Genomic DNA, 17,989 nt, shown 5'->3' on the forward strand with positions numbered 1-17,989 from the left:
CATGGAGCGACGACGTCCTTCATGACAGGCGGTAGATACTAGCACACATCTGGTTCTTGTAAGCTCGGTTGCTTCTTAAGCAGGAAAGCAGCCAGAGTGAACATGGAGAGCTTGGGTTGGCTTGGTAAAGAGTTGGCCATGTAAGGGGTTAGTCAACAGGAAGAGGGATTCGATCAGTCCATTCCAAATAATATTACGAAATGATGGAAAGACTAGCAGGCTGGTTGAGTAAAATCGTGACTGCTGGCATTGGGCTTGCATGCAGAGAGTGTAGTCGGCGGCTCTAATGTATGAGGACGGATCAAAAGAGATGGAGGACGTCGGGAGAGGATCGCGCTAAAGGGCCACACTGAGTCCCCCGGCGCCTATCGATCTAAGGCCTAACTTGCTAACCTACAGGGCAGAAGAATGCGGGGGGGGCGCTAAAGGCTAAGGCTGCATTTAGCTAGCCTTGCGATGAAACGTCGAAAAGTCCCCTCTTTCATAATGCAATCTCATCATGCCACAACGAGATGAGGAGGGGGGTAAAAAGAGGAATCAATGGGCTCATTGACAGCACTCTGCTGCTGAATAAATAGCAATATAGCTTGCATGCGGGCAACTCGCTCAAACTGGGCACCAAGTGAGCACAATGTGGACAGCATTCTGTACAGCAAGCAAGTCGGCAAAAGCCCGGCGCTGGAGAAGGAGGTACAAGTACAGACTCTTATTACAGCCTTACAGGGGTAGCTGGGGGTAGCTGGCCCCAAGTACTAGTAGAGGCACCTGAGCCGAGTGGGGTTGTAACGTGTGTTTCTCTGGCTTGACTGAGCAATGTCTTGTTCGTTCCGGGCCGCTGCCGACACTCATGACCATGTCGTCGAGCCAATCATCACAAGGACAAGGACACGGACAAGGACAAGGACCTGCGGGCCGGTCAAATCCAACATCGCCATCAATTCCTGCAAACCAGAAGAAGACACCAGTGACACCAGGGCAGCGACCTGCCTGGCCCTTGTCCTACCGCTTGAAGACCCCCATCCCCAAGGCCATCCCCAGTAACAACAATGGGTCACCACAGAAGCAGCAGCAGCAGCAGCAGCAGCAGCGCCAATGGTGGCACTATTATCGCTATAGCAATGCCCAAGGCCACAATCCCGCCCTAATCTACTGCAGGACCAAGGAGCAATCTCAGAAGGCGGCCGAGCTCTTCCTTGGCTCGCCAGTTGTCGGCTTCGACATGGAGTGGCCCTGGGACGCCCACAAGCGTACCGGCCTCAAGAACAAAGTAGCTTTGATCCAGTTGGCCAGCGAAAGCAAGATCGCCCTCTTTCATATCGCCCTACATCAGGGAAACACCGTAGACGACCTCATCGCCCCTGCGTTACGGGCCATTCTGGAGTCACCCGCAATTTCCAAAGTTGGCGTAGGCGTCATGAACGCCGACTTTGCGAGGCTGATCCAGTTCTTCAGGCTCGACCCCAAGGGAGCCTTCGAGCTGAGCCACCTGCACAACCTAGTACACTATGGTGATGAAGAATACGACATGATCACCACCAAACTTGTTGGACTCGCCAGGCAAGTAGAGGAACACCTGGGGCTCCCCCTGTGGAAGGGAAATACAAGAACCAGCGATTGGAGTAAACCATTGAGTCGGGACCAGCTTACTTACGCCGCTGATGACGCTTACGCTGGCTTCATGCTCTACCACCGTATGGATGCTAAGCGTTTGGCCATGGCCATTGTGCCGACCCTCCCAGTACATGTAGATCGATATGCGGGCATCCACGACCGGCCGGGTGGTCTGATGAACCGGAGCGTTTGGTTGCGGCCAGAAAGGCCCGGTGCTGGCAGTTACACCGCAGCGGACTTCTTTCGTAGGGCCAAAGGCATACCCATTGAGAAGCGAAACGAGACTGTTGGCGCATCCCATGAATACAAAACGGACCGCGGGGAGAAGCGAAAGGATCCCGAGGATGGTGATGCTCAAACCGACACGAAGCAGGGTAGCCCGAAGTTGCCAAAGCTGTCAAGACCGGCCCTTGATGACTTAAAAACAGAACTACACGAACTCCTCAAGGCGCAGCGGACGCATACTGCTCAGTCAGAAAAGGTCCCTGCGTATTGCGTGGCAACTAATGCCGAACTCGAGGCATTGGCTGCCCAGCGCCCAACAACAAAACAACAGTTACTCCGTATTCGGGGGATGGGACCGCGGAAGGCCGAGAAGTATGGAGATATCTGGCTGGGAATCATCAGAACATTTGTGAAGGGGGAAAAAGTGCCATTGGCCGAACAGAAGCAACCTGTGGCGCCGAAGGCCAATATCAAGCGTGTAGGTCAGAGCCTGGAGTTCAAGGGCTCACCGCCAACGCCGCATATGAAAACGGGTTTGTCATTCTCCATGGCGGATGCAAGTATCACTGCCGTCGAAAACAGGCAAGCTCGGGAAGATTCCTTGACTGATGAGTCGGCGTTTGGCTCGCCCATACCGACATCTTCAAGAGAGAATGTCGAGCGCAGACGATATGATGCACTTCCACCTCAGAGAAATTCAACTGGGAATACTTCAGGTGGGCAGTCAGCTGGCAAACTCGGGGAAAGGGGCAATGCGAGAGCTACCCCTTCGAGGGCGCCTCCAAATATAACTCCCGCTCTGTCGAAGAATGCCATGATATTTGAGAAGAAATTGACGGCGCTCAGTCGCATGGTGGTCTCGAAGCTCCCTCCAGGACAGCGCTCTCCAGGTGGCCCGCCGCTCATTTCAGAAGCCACCATCAGGCAACTCGCCCTGAACCCGCCCACCACGGCACAAGAACTGCTGCACATTCATGGCATAGCGCCATTTGTGCGGGCTTGTGCGAATGCCAAGATCGACCTCATGGGCAACATTGCCAAATGGAAACCTGCTGCGGAGGCTTCTCCTACCTGAGAAGTAAGCTTGTCTTTGGCTTTCAAAATCAATGACCTATAAGCTTATGGAATGTAATCCACGGTGCGTTGTTATCATCTGAACTACGTGTTCCACGTTTTGGTGGTCAATGCCACGAACAAACTGTGTACAAGTTCGACTTGCAATGACAGGGGATGATAGATGGCGACGAGGTTCTATACATTGTACTGTATCGACCTTGCCGCTGCAGCGCTTCCCTATAGCAGCTACATTATTTCTATCAGATGGAAAGGTCTACATATATGTTGTCCGCATATGTCTTACACCGTCCGGAGATGATGTGGACTTAAATCGCCAGCGGTATCCGAGCAGGCTTGTTCTTGTTCGTACACCAAACCGACTACACTGCACCTGAACGGATATACCTACGACTCGCTGGGGAGAGGAGAAAAAGACGAACATCCCTTCCAGTACGCGTGCAAGAAATATGGCCGCGTCGATTTCATCAAACACCTGCGCGACGCGCTTCTGCCACATCGTTTTTCCAATATGGCTACGATTGCAATGCACGCACGTCGCAACTCGAACCTCAAAGGAGCAGGGCTAAGCAACGAAAGACAGTTTGCTCGGCCCTTACCGTGTCTGGGGAAGTGACGAGGGATGGGAGATGAGAGATATCAAACGCGGCGCCTCACCTGACTGAAGGGAGGCGATCCCCCGAGAATGCCAGTGGCGGGTATATGGCCAATGCTGTCTACACACACGGGGCTAAGTATACTCCAGGGGTTTGTCTCCGTACACCGAACCCGAGGGGTTGCACACAGCTAAGGTTTAGGAGCTGAGCAACGATGAATAAGAGCTTTCAATTCTCAGGGATAGCACACGTTAGTCCAGTATCAAGCAGTCCGGCTATTTTCGTTCAAGAAACCGTCCTGGTATATCATCAGTCACTTTCTAGGCGCAGTCTGTTGCCGCTGCTCGATTGGTATAATCGACCGTGGTACTTGGTCTCGCTTGTATGGCTCAAATGTGGCATGGATATAGCATGCCCCTCGTTGGCGAAACGAAACCAATAAGGTTCATAACCTACTTGTGTCATTGACAAGATGTTACCAAATAGATATGCCATCTCGTTTGGACCCATGAAACAAGATGCACTCTCACTATACATATGATAGTCCAGAAGTCGACATTAGATGGCAATGGCTTGGTCTATTTGATATTTCCTCTTTAATCATGACATGAGATGTGTCCGTCAAATCTATAATAACAATGCCCGATTCCGCTTAACTCCACGAGAAGTCCCCATCTTCTCGTCATGGACACACGAGCCCTGGGTACTCTGGATTTCCGCTATAGTGTAGTATTAACACAGTAAACAAAAGAAAAAAGCGGGATACAGTATCCTAAGAATACACAGGCTATTTCGCTTGAGGTCATCGGGTCCGCTTAGTTATCGGACTTCTTGGCCTCTACCTTCTTCTCAGCCTGGCCGTCGGCCTCGGCTTGCACAGCCTCGCCCACTTGAGACTTTTCTACACCGGCCTGATCGGCCGCTGCTTGACGATCCTCCTTCTCGTCGATATCTTCCACGTCTCTGGGTGTCGCCAGACCAGTATCCTGGTTCTCCTGGTTCTGCTCGTTCTCCTCATCGATGAGCTCTTGTTGCTCCTTGAGGACCTCGAGACGCTGTCGGTTTGTGGCAGCGCCCTCGGCGTTGTGCACCTCAAGCTCGATTTCGTGGAACAGCTCCTCGGGGATCGAAGACAGCACACCAGTGAGGGCTTCGATTTGGCTGTTGAAGCCAGTGGTTTCTGTGCTCTGGCCGTAGTGGTAGGCGTTGCTAAGAACCAGGAGCGTAGAGGGGACGCCATGCTTCAGGCGCAGGTCAAGCCACGACTGCAAATCCTCTCTTAACCTGGCGGGGGAAACACCATGTGTCTTGATGCCACGGCTAGCGCAGGCCATCTGTAGCTCGGCAACGTTCAGGCTGTCAACGCCTTCAAAGCTGATGGCCTTATCGTCTCGCTTGATTTGTCTCATGCGGTGGCGGATTTGGTAACGCAGCATCATGTCGGTACCGAACGTGTTCAAGTTCATGTAGCGACACATGGACACCAACTGCGGCCTCGAGAGGTTGTCAAGGGTCAGGTCGTCTCTGAAGACCTTGCAAACCTTGATGACATCCTCAGTAGTGGGTTGCTCGCCAGTCGCGCGCAGCTTCCGGAAGAAGGTACCGAACTCCTCCTTGGCGGCGGTCGCTGCGGTCAGAGGCAAGCCGGTTTCCTTGAGGGTAGTGCGCAAGAAGGAGCTGACCTCCTTCCGGGTGGTCCGCAGAGTCGCAGCCTTCTTGTCCTTGGTTTTTTGGCCCTCGTATGTGCTAGGAAGCAGGTTGGGGAAGATCTTGAGAGCGATGGGAAGCAGAGCCTCGGCGAAAGGCACGATGATGAAGACGGAAAAGGGGACTAGGCGTCCCAGATCCTGGACCGTTCGCTGAAGCTGGCGGTTTTCTCTCCGTGTAAGCTCGTACCCGCCAGCCATTTTGACAGCCAATTTTGAGCTGATTCTGACTTCGGTCGCTAGCAGTTTTGTGCCATCCCAGTAGTGTTGGATCTCGTGCCTGATCTTCTGGCCGAGGGTGAGTTTCTTGCCCTGCTTCTCCTCCTTCTCCTTGGCTTCGACCTCCTTCTTCGTCGCCAGCTCGGTCAGCGTCTTGGCCTCGGCAGAAGGCTCGTCGTGGACGGGCGCTGTGACGGAGCCGTCCTTCTTGGCCTCGGCGGCTGAGGTGGTGGCTGATCTGGAGCCGTCCTTGGGGAGCGGCTTCTTAGCCTCCTCTACGTTGAAGCCCGGCGGGGGTGCGCCGGGAGGACCTGCGGTATGTCGGTCGGTGGAAACATGGCGGGCGGGGATCAGCAGTGCGAGCGCATAAGTGTTTGCGGGGGAGTTGCGCGAGTAGCGAGCAATGTGCGATGCCAGGCCGACAGCGGGTCGGATGGGTGTGCGGCCGGCGAAGGGGTTCCTGGCCACTGCCCGGCGGGCAAGGTGGGATGATGCGCTCATAGTCGAGAGCGCGGGATGCTGTAGTCTGGTTGCCAAAATAAAAGGAAGGACTGGCTGCTCGTGCTATGCTGGGCTGAACGAATGATTGGAATAGAATCGGGGGGGGGATATTGGTAGTACAGGAGAAGGATGTGAAGGTGTGTGAGGACGGGGTATCCGTATAGTGAGGGTCGGAATTAAAGATGTACTGTACTACTAATAGGAATGGGAAAGAATCGAGAAGCTTGTTGAGAATGATGGACTGGTAAAATGGGCGGGCATCTCTTGGCTCTTGGCTTTCGCCCTTCGCATGGGAGGTACGCTCGGCTAATTCCACCCGCTGGATGACAGCTAGCCAGCCAGGAGGGCAATCAATTAATCAATTGATCGAGGTATCTTTTGTACTGGCCCTGTACCGAATCGATACTTCGATGGCCTGCCCCTTCACACGCCACTGGGTGTTCTAGAATGCGCGAGTTCTCCATGTACCCAGGTATCTTCTTACAAGTAGAGGTAAATCCGACTTGTCCGATCCCAGCCCGACGTCTCGGATTATAGAAAGACCGAGCATCCTTCCCCTTCCGCCCCTTCCGCCCCTTCTGCCCCTTCTGCCCCTTCTGCCCTTCTGCTTCCCCCAGCAGTCAAACGCCCGTCATGTCTCGCAGACTCCATGTCATCGTAACCTATATATGGATCCTGGCGCCATTGTACCCTCACCTTCCACGCCTCCAGCTGCGAGCTGCAAGTACCTCCAACCCTACAGCCACGTCAGCAGCCCTGACACGATGGGGCTTCCGAACTTGCTATTGCTCTGGAATCTCTAGAAGGAGTAGCATAAGCTAGCCGACTCGGCTTTGCATACCACACATAAATTAGTTTCATGTTTGACTCGCTCCATTCCACCGGCCATCGTACCATATTTTTATCTCGTTATTATACCTGCATATCATGAACTATAGTCACGGCCAGCAGCGTACAACACATACCTATCTGCTGCAGCATGAGCATGCAACTTAAGACGCTGTGCATCTATCTATAGTGCAAGGGGCCTTTGTTCATCATCCTTCGGCCCCAATACCGCAATCATCTCGTTGTTCTGACCATGACCTTCACAACACAGGTTTCTCGACGCAGCATGCATCTGAACAATCCAATATCGTAGATCTTCAATGCCTTTCTTGTCATTTTGCGTAGCATCAAACACCATCTGTACACTTAATCCAGTGCATGTCTGTGTTAGACCTGGCGAGAGCTGCTCAGGTCCCTATCACCAGACCCTCATGCGCATCCTCTCAGCATGGCTTACAGCCCAGTAGACCCCGTGGAAACCGCCAAAAAATATCCAGCTCTACTTCGACCGAGACGGGCGCTATGCGGTAGAGGGTTTTGTCAGCCACGGGACGGCGGGCCATGTCTACAAGATCAAGATAACCACAGAGGCAACTACACGACGGTTTATCGTGAAGATCCCCTTTGGGACGGACGGCAATGCAGCAACGCCAGCACGGCATGGTTTTTTAGCGGAGGAAGCGGGCTTGAGGGTTTATTTACACACACGTACGCAAGAGGTTGCTGTTTTGGATCTGGTGTCAAGTACGTATGTAGCCGGCATAGATAAATGACCGATGATGATAGGCACTCCAAGCCGCGATGCACGTCGTAAACAAACTCGACATTCCGGACGACCCCCTCGGGAAATACTGATCTGGAGGTTCCTCTTGTGTCGTAAGGGCTTCCCTTCCCCCAGAGCAGTACTGTGACTTTGTAAAGTTGACTTGCCTACCTAGCCATCAGGATACATATTACTCTGGTATGGCCCGCCAGCTGCGCATCGGGCAATGTCCAGCTCGAGACCATCGATAGGAAACTTTCCAAACATATTCTGTATAACTCAGATGTACATTCGCAGAATGGTATGCGGTTTCAACACGCGACCTTCTTTCATCGGATGTAGCGCAACGACTAAAGCTTCCTCGAAGTGGTGTTCGGACACTTCCCTGGCGGTGACGGTTTAGAGCACGAGCTCACGCCGATACTGAAGATGATCAACCTCGGAGGTTTGGAGAGGCGATCGACCCCCACATCGTTTGCATGGGACGCCGCCGTCCAGACGCTCTTGGAATTTCTTCCGCAAGTGAGTCCGAACCACCTGGTCAGCTGTGCAGAGTGTAGGGTTCTCTTACTGGCATGCACGTGTCGTCCGAAGGAGGTCGAGTCGCTGCTTTTCGCTGGCCGCAATCCCGACGTCTTTGCTCAAATATGACCCGAGGCTAGACCTAGACTTGTACAGGCTCGTAGACCCCAGTACGGGATCAGGCGAAGTGGAATCGATGAGCCTGCAGTACATGGAACAAGTTGCCGCGGAGGCCATCCGGGTAAGGACGACGGTGTGTACGGAGCCACTATGCCGAGGAGCAACCTTGATGAGACAGACGAGGCTGTCTTGAGAACCATTCAAGAGCTCATCCTCGAACCCGGGAGGCCAAAAGAGACCGTAGTGAATGCAATGCAAGCCCTTATAGAGGGGATCGAGTCATCGTCAATATGACCAGGGCAGGCCGGAACCACCAGCTGAACTGAGCTCACCGTATCACACACATATAGGATGGATGACTGCACAACAAAACCACAATCAATATTCGTATATATACTTCACTATACATAATGCAATGTAGAGCAAAACGGTGTTATGTAAGTCTTCACTACGCGTTGACTTCAGGAAGCGGGACATCGTAGACAAAGGCGTCGTCGATAAGATCCGCTCCAAACCAATGTTCATGTGTTAGCAATACACATTCGTAATTCATAAGTCGTAACTTCATTTCTCAAGCAAACAACAACGCCAACACAACGCCGCAAGTACGTAATTCGGGCAGCAAGAGGCCCCGGCTGGCCGAGGAGCATCATTGCTTGCTCCCTCCAACTCCTGTCTGTCAGAGCTCCTGATCGTAACCTGTCATGCCGCACTAAGGAGGGCCAGGGCACTCTGGAATGCCTTCACAACTTCCGACACTGGAAACAAAATCAGCACCGGGTTATTGGAACCCTAAGTGATATAAGCAAGACTTACGGTGTTCCTTCTTCTGGTTCAACTTCTGCTCAGAGAGATGAACGAATCGTGTGCGAGTTTGCAGTCTGGGTAGCATGTTAGTCACATGACACGAATCATGATAAATAGCGGTACTGACCGTTTGACTGCGCGCTCGTTATCGTGGCTTGACGATGCCGAGGCCCAGACGTTGAAGTACTGCGGAATCTGAGTCAGCTAGAGTATCGATGAGCAAGCGTACTGCTTTGACGAACCTTGACCAGCTGGTCGAACTCCTCCAAGATAGCCTTCTCCTTTTCGTCTGCCTCGCCGAGAGCCTTCTGGTACCGGGCTTCGAAGTCATCCCAGTCAAAGGGGGCAATGCGCCCGGGCGTGCTGGGCGATGGCTGCATCGAGACTCGCTGACTCCGGCGCTGCGCGGGCTCGGGGGTACGCGTTTGACGCCGGTCCACGGAGATCCGAGTCTGTATCACGGGCGCTTCTTCGTCTTCTTCGTCTTCTTCGTCTTCTTCGTCTTCTTCGTCTTCCTCATCCTCTTGCTGCTGAGGCTTGACTTGAACCTGGGACTTGATTGGTGATTTGGTTGGCGGCTTCTTCAGTGACTTGTCTGGCGATGGCTGTCGCGATTGTTGGCGCGAATGCTGACGCGATGACTGTCGTGATATGCTTTTTCGCATAGGCAGCTCCCCGTCACCCTCGTAGCTTGGCACGTCGTTCATGGCTTCTCTCGCGGCCATCTCCTCTTGGCTCCAGGACTCCTTCACGGTAGAAAGCGGTGGTGGCGTAGTGGATTCTGACATGGTGGTGCAAGGCTTCAACCTCAGATATATGAGGTCTATGCTCTTGTGCGATGCCGTTCTCGATAGTAGATGTTTCCAGACTAGTTGCCTGCTTCTAGGTGTGTAGCTAGCCAGGCTGCCTTGCTTGGCTCAGGTGACCGACCAGTGGGACCGGTGACTCGAAATCAGACAAAGTGACAGAAGTACGGTATGTCGTCAGACAACTTGCTCACAGGGCCAGACGCAGTGCATTTGTTCACATATAACACAAAGCTCAGCCAAACTGCGAATGCACCTGGTCCAACTGCCTTTATACACGGTTTCCATTGGCACCAGCCCCTAACCCTTAACCCTGCCACTTTAATCGACAAAGTCGTTGGACGCGTCGCTGCCCAAAGCGTGACTTGCCTGCAGGGGTCTGTCTGCCGTCGGTGGCTTTCTTGGCTGCATGCCTTTCTGGGGACGAACCGCCGATAAGCCGATAAGCGCTTTGTACCTCCGTATCTTTTCGACGTCACTCTCTCATGGGCATATGGGAATTCGATCACGCATGACCCGACCTTGGCCCTTCTTTGTCTCCTGGCTAACCTCGCGTCTCCCCAAATCGTAATGTCAGGCCCCTTATCAATCGCCTGATACCCCAGAAGCCGACCAAGGCGTGGAACCCCCCAGATTCCATTCCATCGGAACTTGCCACCATGGACCATCGGGCCCAACCGGTGAGCTGCCATGTCTGCCAGCGGCGGCATCACCCCCAGCGGCTGCCCTTCTACTGCGCCATGGACGCGCGGAACATGCTGTACGAGAGTCGCATAGAGAACGCCAAAGCTCTGATGGAGACGGCGATGCTGGACGGTCAAATCAGCGCCCTCGAGCTAGGCAGCGACCCAGAATCAGCAACGTCCACTCCGATTCGAGCTACGCGCCGATATGTGGACCACTGCGTCTCGGCGACTGAGCAAGCCAGAGACGAGACAGAGCATATCATCGCTACCGCAGAGAGGCTGCAGCAAGACATTGATAAAGCCAAGAAGGAAATTGAAACGCGCAAAGCCAAGATCGCGCGGCGCAAAGCGGACCTTGCGACAGTATCGCAAGGAATCGCCGCCAGGAAGAACAGGGAGCTGGACGAGGTCAAGAAGGCGATCAAGATGACAAGGTACGCGTGGGATCGAGAGTATGAGGCTATGACGCAGTACCGGGCCGCCCTGTGCACAGAGGTGGCCAAGATCTACCGGCTACAACGTGTCAGGCGATCAAATCCCATACGCTTCGAATACAAGATTGGTGGCATTGAGATTGTCAATCTTCACCACATGAACAGCACTTCTCCTGAACATATCTCTGCGTCCCTCGGACACGTTGCACATCTCTTGTGGCTCGCCGCGCATTACCTTGACATCCGCCTCCCTGCCGAAATCACCTTGCCACACAACGATTACCCAAGGCCTACCATCTTCTCTCTAGTCTCCTCCTACCATCATGGTCAAGTCCCCTTTCCGGGCTCATCACAACTTCCAAACGACCCTCGAGACCGAGGATACAGTCATATACCCCATCCTCGGCCCCTGTTCTTGGATAAACCCCTCTCAACACTTGCCAAAGAGGAATCTCCGACATACACCGCGTGTACAGAAGGCGCCTGTCTCCTTGCGTATGACATAGTATGGTTATGCCGGACCCAAGGCATACCTGTCGGCGACAATAGCAACAACTTCGAAGAATTCTCCTGCATGGGCCGCAACTTATACAATCTCCTGATCGGTTCATCTCTGCAGCGGAACCAGCCAGGTCAGCAGCTGATCCCGGACCCGGATTCAACGTCGTCCCCCGGGCGTCGTGGTAGTAGCACGGCAGACAACAGCAGCAGCAACAACAATAACAACGAAATAGATCCAACCGGCAACAACGATCTCATCAACAAGGCCGCGCCCAGGATGGGCCAATGGTCCCACGGTACCGCGCACACGTACCTTGGCGGCGCCGCCGGCCATGAATTCACCAAGTACTTCAAGCTGCCAAACCCACTCAAGCTGGCGGATCAGCTGCGCGCCCGCCTTGTCAACGAGGCGCCCGCGCCCGAGTGGGAGTTGATCGAGGACGACGAGTTCGGCCCCAACGACCTGGACGACGGGGTGCTCATCGGCGGCACACCACGGTCGCGCGCGAAGCCCGGCCCACAGCAGCGGTTCGGCCTCGAGAGCTATATGAGCGTCAACACGGTTAAAGGTGGCGGTGGCGGCTCGGATGCTTCTCCACGCGGCCCCGGGGCTGTCGGGGGTGTTTCTGCCAAGGATCGGGAGAAGAGCACGAATGGATGGACGAAGATCAAGCCTCGGTGATCAAGCCTGGTAGTCTCGCGAACCTGTCTTCATGGTTATGCGAGCCCCGTTTCCAACTAGCACGGGGACAGGTTTGGCTTGTTGGGGGAAGTCTTCCTTGGTGTGTATAACCAGAACGAAGTTGTTGAAACATGACGAGGTGCGTGATGGTGATAGCTAGACAGAATCTATGTTGCACTCATAGGCAACAACAAATGCTCTAGGTTCGCAAACGCGGAGCCCGAACCCTTGGCTCTTTTCTCAAACAGGCCCTCGGTCTGTACTATCTACTCGAGTAGATTTTGCACTCCAATTGTGAGATGAAAGTTGTAACCAAGTATTTTCCCACCTCACGCAGAAATTTTTCCCTCATGTTTGCAGTTTCCAAACTGCTTGCTGCCCTTACTGGCTGTTAATACCGTATACACATATCCCTAGTAACGCAACAGTTAATGAATCATCTCTCCTCAGCCCGACTTCTTTCACGTTTCAAGCTTACACAACCTCATGTAGACCCATCTCTGCGATTTCTCTTGACCTTGCCTAACTATGTGTTCATTCGTAACAAGGTAGCATGACCAGCCAGTTTATGAGTGATCCATCTGCCTGGCTTACACCTCGTTCAACGTCCCCTTCCCCCTCGAGTTCTGGTAATATTATCATACTTCTTAGCATGCCAGAGCCTGAAGCAGACTGGTCGTCGTATCAATATCAAACCGATGATCCCTGGTGTTTTTCCCATGAGAATGTGCTTCAGATCTCAACTGTGGGTGGTAAGCAGTTATGACGATGTTGCCACCAAACGCCTGTGACTACAACAATCTTTTCACCATACATCCCCTTGATGATATATCCTTCTGCGTGACGCTGGGCGAACCAGCAACCAAACTGAAGGGAGAAAACCCAAGACAGACAAGCTGTCCTGGGAAAACCCGGAGAGGCCAACGTTCCAAAGATTTAGAGGTGCTGGAACAACACAACCTCGCTCCCCGAACATCCCGTCTATAGGCCACGCGAAACCACACCACGTCCCCTGTGTGCGCGACCCATAGACATCACTGCGAGTACCCTTACTCAGTGAGCCCGGCCAAAACGTGCTGGGGCGCAAGCCGGGCCAATGAACCCTAAGAATATAACCCTTAGGTGGTGTGGAGCCGCTGTGGTAATCATGGTTAGTCAAAGGGAACACGGTGGGAGAAGAAGGAGGAGCAAGAGGGAAAGGAAGAGAGGATACTTACTGAAACCAACAGACCACGACGCCAACAAATCCTTAGATGGCCGGTGCCAACACTGGTGGTGTGGAGCCGCTGTGTCATCGTTGTTAGTACCAGGGACACTCGAGGGGAGGAGGAGGACGGAAGGGAAGGGAAGGGAAAAGAAGGGACAATACTTACAAGAACCAACAAACCACCACGCCAACAAATCATTAAATGGCCGATGCCCTTATGTGGCGCAGGAACAAGAGTCCTGCGTAGTCATAGTTAGCAAAAGGAACAGGAGAAGAGGAGGAAGAAGAGGAGGGAAAGGCACAGATGACTTACCAGAACCATCAAACCACAACGCCAACAAACTCTAGGAAATACGGCGCTAAGTTCGATGAGGATCCGAGAAGACTTCGTCGATCACTTGGCGATGGTCGCTGCTGCCACCCAGACACCAAAGCCCAGAGGAAGGTCCATCAACTCGTCCCAAATCTCCCCTGCTAACCGCTTTTTTGAACGGGTTTCTGTTTTCAACTTTTTTTTGGCGCACACGAAGGCGCTTTTTTGAATTTTCTGAGAGATGACGAAGAGGAAAGGAAGGAAAGAGGTAAACCAAACAACACAGGAAGAATAGGAAAATGAAAACGCCAAGAATGTCGAAGAGCGAAGAGATGTTGCAAGAGGAATTCCGACAAAACAGAAGTAAACCGACCAAAAAAATCGTATGATGATGATGACGATGCATCAACCAACCAACAGTGACACACGGGTCGAGAAGTGGAAGCCCGGCTTATCAGCCTGCCATCTAAGCAGTTGTGTTGTATAGGCAACCGCCAGTCAGCTTAGGAATCATCCAAATCAAGACGTTGTCGAAGAGTGTGTCATGTACGCCATCCGAGAGATGTGTGAAGACCTCTCACACCACCGCTCACACTCGCCCTCTGGGAATGGGGTCACTGTGTTCTGGCGGACGTGGTGGGCGTGTGGCCTGCATAGGTGTCGACATTTACTCGCTTCACCCTATGGGGAGGGTTCCTCGCTTTCAGGATCAGTGCGACGCAGGCGACCGTTGTAGAGGTACCAGATCAAGTTGCTTGATGGGTGGATTGTCGAAGGATCAAAGCAACGCAAGTACTTCTAGTTCTGGCTGTTGGGAGGTGAAGATCGCATCGTTAAGTAGACCGGGAAACAGGTAACCATGTAGCCAATACCGAGAGAAAGAGAACATGCCGAGAGACAAGGTGGCCATGTTACCCAGTGGAACTCAAAGACAGACAAAAGAGGGAAGTAGATGACGGTAGAAGCTGTGGAGAGACTCAGAAGAAACCGATAGTAGGTAAAAATCTTTTGACAAAGATCACTGGGAATCGAACCCAGCCTTCGGGGTTTGGACCCGAAAGTGAAAATCGGTCTCGACCTCATCCCTCCAGGAAGGGGAACAGAGAGTGCACCCTTGGTCAAATTCAGGCCGAACCAACAGGAAAGACTGGTTGGAAAGTATCCGGGGATTGAGCCCAGACACGCGTGTTGGTCTACTGCTCTTTAGTTGTGAGATTGAGGGAGAAGCTTCTTGCCCTTGAGGAGGCGACGCTGAGCCATCACCGCAGGAGAAGCCTGCTCAGCGGGGTCGACAGTGTCGGAAGGCAAGTTCCGAGCTGAACTACCATCTGGGCGTTCCGGTGGCTTCGTCCCTTGGCGGAACTGCTCACCCCTTTTCTCGAGCTCCTGGGCGTAGTGCTTTGTCTTCGCTGCGCCGAGGGAAGGAGCACCAGAGCCGGCTTGAAAGTTGAACCCTGCTGAGGGTGCTTGAAAGGAGGCAGCAGGGGCGGGAGCAGGAGCGGGAGCGGGAGCGGGAGCAGGGGAGGCAGCAGAGGCAGCAGCAGCAGCAGCCTTCTTCTCGTCGAGCTTCTTCTGCTGCGCCTGACACCATGCCTTCATGCTATTGGCCGCGGAGAACGGAATTACTTCTGAGTCCTCGTCGGTGTGCTCGTCCGAGTCGCCATCGTCCTTGGAACCATAGGTCTTCGGATCAGACGCAGACCCCTTCGCAGGCTTGGGGGTGAACGGGTTGGGCTTGGGCTTGGGCTTGACAGGGCGCAAGGTGCGACGAGGACGAGAGGGCGGGCAAGGTGACTCGGAGTCCGGCTGGGCATTGACAGAGGCACTGCCATCGGCACCAGCGGAGGACGGGGCAGCTGCAGCCGGGGTGGAGTCGGGTTCCACGGATTGAGAGGCCGGCTGAGCATCAGGAGAGGCACCAGAGGTAGAAGCAGGAGCCGGAGCCGGAGCAGGGGCAGGAGCCGGAGCAGGAGCCAGAGGACCGGAGGGAGCGAGCTGAGGGGAGGGTGTCCGAGGGATGACAGCGGGACCCTTGTTGCTTGAAACAGCAGCTTCCTCACTAATAAGAGAGCAGTTAGCAATCAGTTCAACCAGAGAATTTTGATTTGGAAAATGTCTTACCGAGTCGTCTCAGCAGCAACAGCGGGACCAGGCAGACGGGCAGACTCATCGGGCACAGCATTCGCAGTCGAGGCCGAGGGGAACTAGCCCTGACCGGAGACAGGAATCTGTGCAGATTGACCAGCAGATGAATCCTCCGAAGCTGGGACAGGAACAGCGGAAGCGAAGACCGGGGCAAGAGCAGGGGCGAAGACCGAGGCAGGGGCAATGGCGGGCATGGGACCAGGGTGGAACTGGACGTCCTCGATGATCTCAACTCCCTGCCGCTCGGCATTGAGCTTGTAGATCAGACCGAGGCCGTGTGCCTGATGACCCTTGATCATGTCCGAGCGAAGATGAGGCTCAAGCTTCGGCTCGGCCAGCTTGTCGATACCCTGTTGCCGTCTGCGCCTTACCATATCAGGATCGCGAACCGCACGGTAAGGGGCCCGGGGAGCGCGAGCGGGATAGACGTAACCAGGAGCGAGAGGATTGACAGATTGACGCTGCCTGGCCTGGATCTTCTTGACGGCTTCCTGGTGCGCGATCAAGCCCTTTTCGAATTGGGTGGGGACCCGCTTCTGGGCGGCCTGACGCCTGGCATGTTCAATAACATCTTGACGGGCAGGGTAAGGCCGGGAGTTGTAGTAGGGCTTGGGGTGGCGAGGGTCCCGTTCAACCTGTGCCGGAGGCTGGACAACAGCGGGCTCCGGCACCTCTGCCTGCTCTGCCTGCTCTGCCTGCTCGTCGGTTGGGGGGTTGACAGGCGACGAGAGACGCGACCACCAGGCGTGGATCGTGTGGTAGGCTGAGGCCAGAGCAGAGACAGCGGTGAAGAACAATTCCTTTACCCGGTCGGCACCTTCAGAGCTGATGCGACATAATTCGGGGTGTTCTTTCTTCAGGTGGGCAGGAAGCTGGAGAGCTTTCGGTCAGCGGCTGATGTACAAGTAGAAACACATATGGTGTAGCATGGTTGAATCGGGAGGGGAGAATTCAGATAGGGGACATGAGGGAGGTTAAGTTGGTTCAGTTGTTGAAGAGGTGTATTGATGTTGGTCGATGTATGTCTGGTACCAAGGTGAAAGAGGAAAGGCAGGAGTTGAATCATGTTTACAGCATGGGATGAATAGGTGTACACTTGTTTGGATAGGAGGCTGGATAAGAGAGGAGATAGAAAGAAAAGAAAAAGAAAAAGAAAAAGAAAATACTTACCCAGAAAACCGAGAGGAAAACAGCAGAGAACCAGATAGGCTGAGGAGTGCAGCAGCCGAGAGAAGCCAAGACAAAGGCAGAGGGGACGTCGTAGAAAGCAGACAGATACAGGGTGGCAGCCACGAATCTGACGCTAACGTTGTAGAAGCCCAAGACGACATACATGATGAAGTCGAGGGCGAGGGGGAGAGGAGTCCCAGAAGGGGGAAAGGCGGGAGAGGATGCCAGAGAACATTGTGACTGACGATGATGATGGCGACAACAACAAAGATCAGGTGCACAATGGAAGAGAGATGGTCAGACTTGTGTGAAGGTTCAGGGGAGTGAAAAGATATCGAGCGTGGCAAGTGCTGGATGATCAAGTCGAGCGTGTGAAGTTCAGACAAGAGTGATGCGTGATGGGGGGAGAGGGAGGGAGGAGGAAGGGAAAAGGAATTTCTGGGAAATCCTGGAGGGAGGAGAAATATTTATAGCTTTGCGGAGGGCCACCACCACAACAGAAAACGGTACATTCAATGTGCTCGAAAGCTGGTTGCTAAGCTGGTTGCTACGGACGATAAGAATAACGATGCCTCACTTTGGGTGAATGCCTGGAAAACTTATGGGGGCAACCGTACTTTGGGAGAGCGTTGCCATGGAGGAGGAAGCTTAGGAGATGTCAGGCAACGGGTACCAAGGTACAGTCAATTCAATGCAGCACTCACTGCAGCAGGGCAGCGCCCACACTCATGGCTCGTTGGTAAACTGGCATCTAGCATGGTGACGCTCAGGGTATGATGCGCAGGTAGTTCAGTAAGAGATATCTTAGGTTAAGCACATAGGCAGATTCATACCAAGCCACGCCCCCCCCCATCCCCCTATTCGGCCAGGCTCAGTGCTACCCAGCAGCATGCGGTGCTGGTGGTATCCCGTAGAGTAGAGCGAAGCAGGACAGTTGATAGAACTACCTCAGATAATGAATGGAACTCGCTCGGGCATGTGACAACAGAGCAGGCTGGCTTGGTGCATTCGAGGCTGCACGTATGGTACCTACCCGTGAAGCTGCTGATGTCGTGATGACGACGGGGCAGTGA

At 53.7% G+C, this 17,989-nt stretch overlaps 6 protein-coding genes across 6 annotated transcripts; 2 read left to right on the forward strand and 4 right to left on the reverse strand.

Annotated features, from left to right (window-relative positions):
• Positions 1-853: 853 nt before the first annotated feature.
• On the forward strand, positions 854-2,911 carry PG986_003140 (uncharacterized protein; the record flags this gene model as incomplete). Its single annotated transcript, XM_066839362.1, has 1 exon — positions 854-2,911. The coding sequence occupies one exon, from the start codon at positions 854-856 to the stop codon at positions 2,909-2,911; it is 2,058 nt and encodes a 685-aa protein (XP_066704426.1).
• A 1,410-nt stretch (positions 2,912-4,321) lies between these two features.
• PG986_003141 (MRS7 family protein) lies at positions 4,322-5,932 on the reverse strand (the record flags this gene model as incomplete). The annotated part of the gene is made up of 1 exon (XM_066839363.1): positions 4,322-5,932. The coding sequence occupies one exon, from the start codon at positions 5,930-5,932 to the stop codon at positions 4,322-4,324; it is 1,611 nt and encodes a 536-aa protein (XP_066704427.1).
• Positions 5,933-8,867: 2,935 nt separating this feature from the next.
• Positions 8,868-9,760, reverse strand: PG986_003142 (uncharacterized protein; the record flags this gene model as incomplete). The annotated part of the gene is made up of 4 exons (XM_066839364.1): positions 8,868-8,923; positions 8,982-9,046; positions 9,100-9,167; positions 9,215-9,760. 4 exons carry the CDS (start codon positions 9,758-9,760, stop codon positions 8,868-8,870), a joined length of 735 nt encoding a protein of 244 aa, XP_066704428.1.
• Positions 9,761-10,437: 677 nt separating this feature from the next.
• On the forward strand, positions 10,438-12,081 carry PG986_003143 (uncharacterized protein; the record flags this gene model as incomplete). Its single annotated transcript, XM_066839365.1, has 1 exon — positions 10,438-12,081. One exon carries the CDS (start codon positions 10,438-10,440, stop codon positions 12,079-12,081), a length of 1,644 nt encoding a protein of 547 aa, XP_066704429.1.
• Positions 12,082-14,804: 2,723 nt separating this feature from the next.
• PG986_003144 (uncharacterized protein) lies at positions 14,805-15,771 on the reverse strand (the record flags this gene model as incomplete). The annotated part of the gene is made up of 2 exons (XM_066839366.1): positions 14,805-15,652; positions 15,723-15,771. The coding sequence occupies 2 exons, from the start codon at positions 15,769-15,771 to the stop codon at positions 14,805-14,807; spliced, it is 897 nt and encodes a 298-aa protein (XP_066704430.1).
• Positions 15,772-15,974: 203 nt separating this feature from the next.
• On the reverse strand, positions 15,975-17,081 carry PG986_003145 (uncharacterized protein; the record flags this gene model as incomplete). The annotated part of the gene is made up of 3 exons (XM_066839367.1): positions 15,975-15,982; positions 16,036-16,618; positions 16,917-17,081. 3 exons carry the CDS (start codon positions 17,079-17,081, stop codon positions 15,975-15,977), a joined length of 756 nt encoding a protein of 251 aa, XP_066704431.1.
• Between the last annotated feature and the right edge of the window lie 908 nt (positions 17,082-17,989).

This window comes from Apiospora aurea (genome assembly GCF_038362705.1).
Source record: "Apiospora aurea strain CBS 24483 chromosome Unknown utg000002l_segment0_segment0, whole genome shotgun sequence".
NCBI classification, from domain to species: domain Eukaryota; kingdom Fungi; phylum Ascomycota; class Sordariomycetes; order Amphisphaeriales; family Apiosporaceae; genus Apiospora; species Apiospora aurea.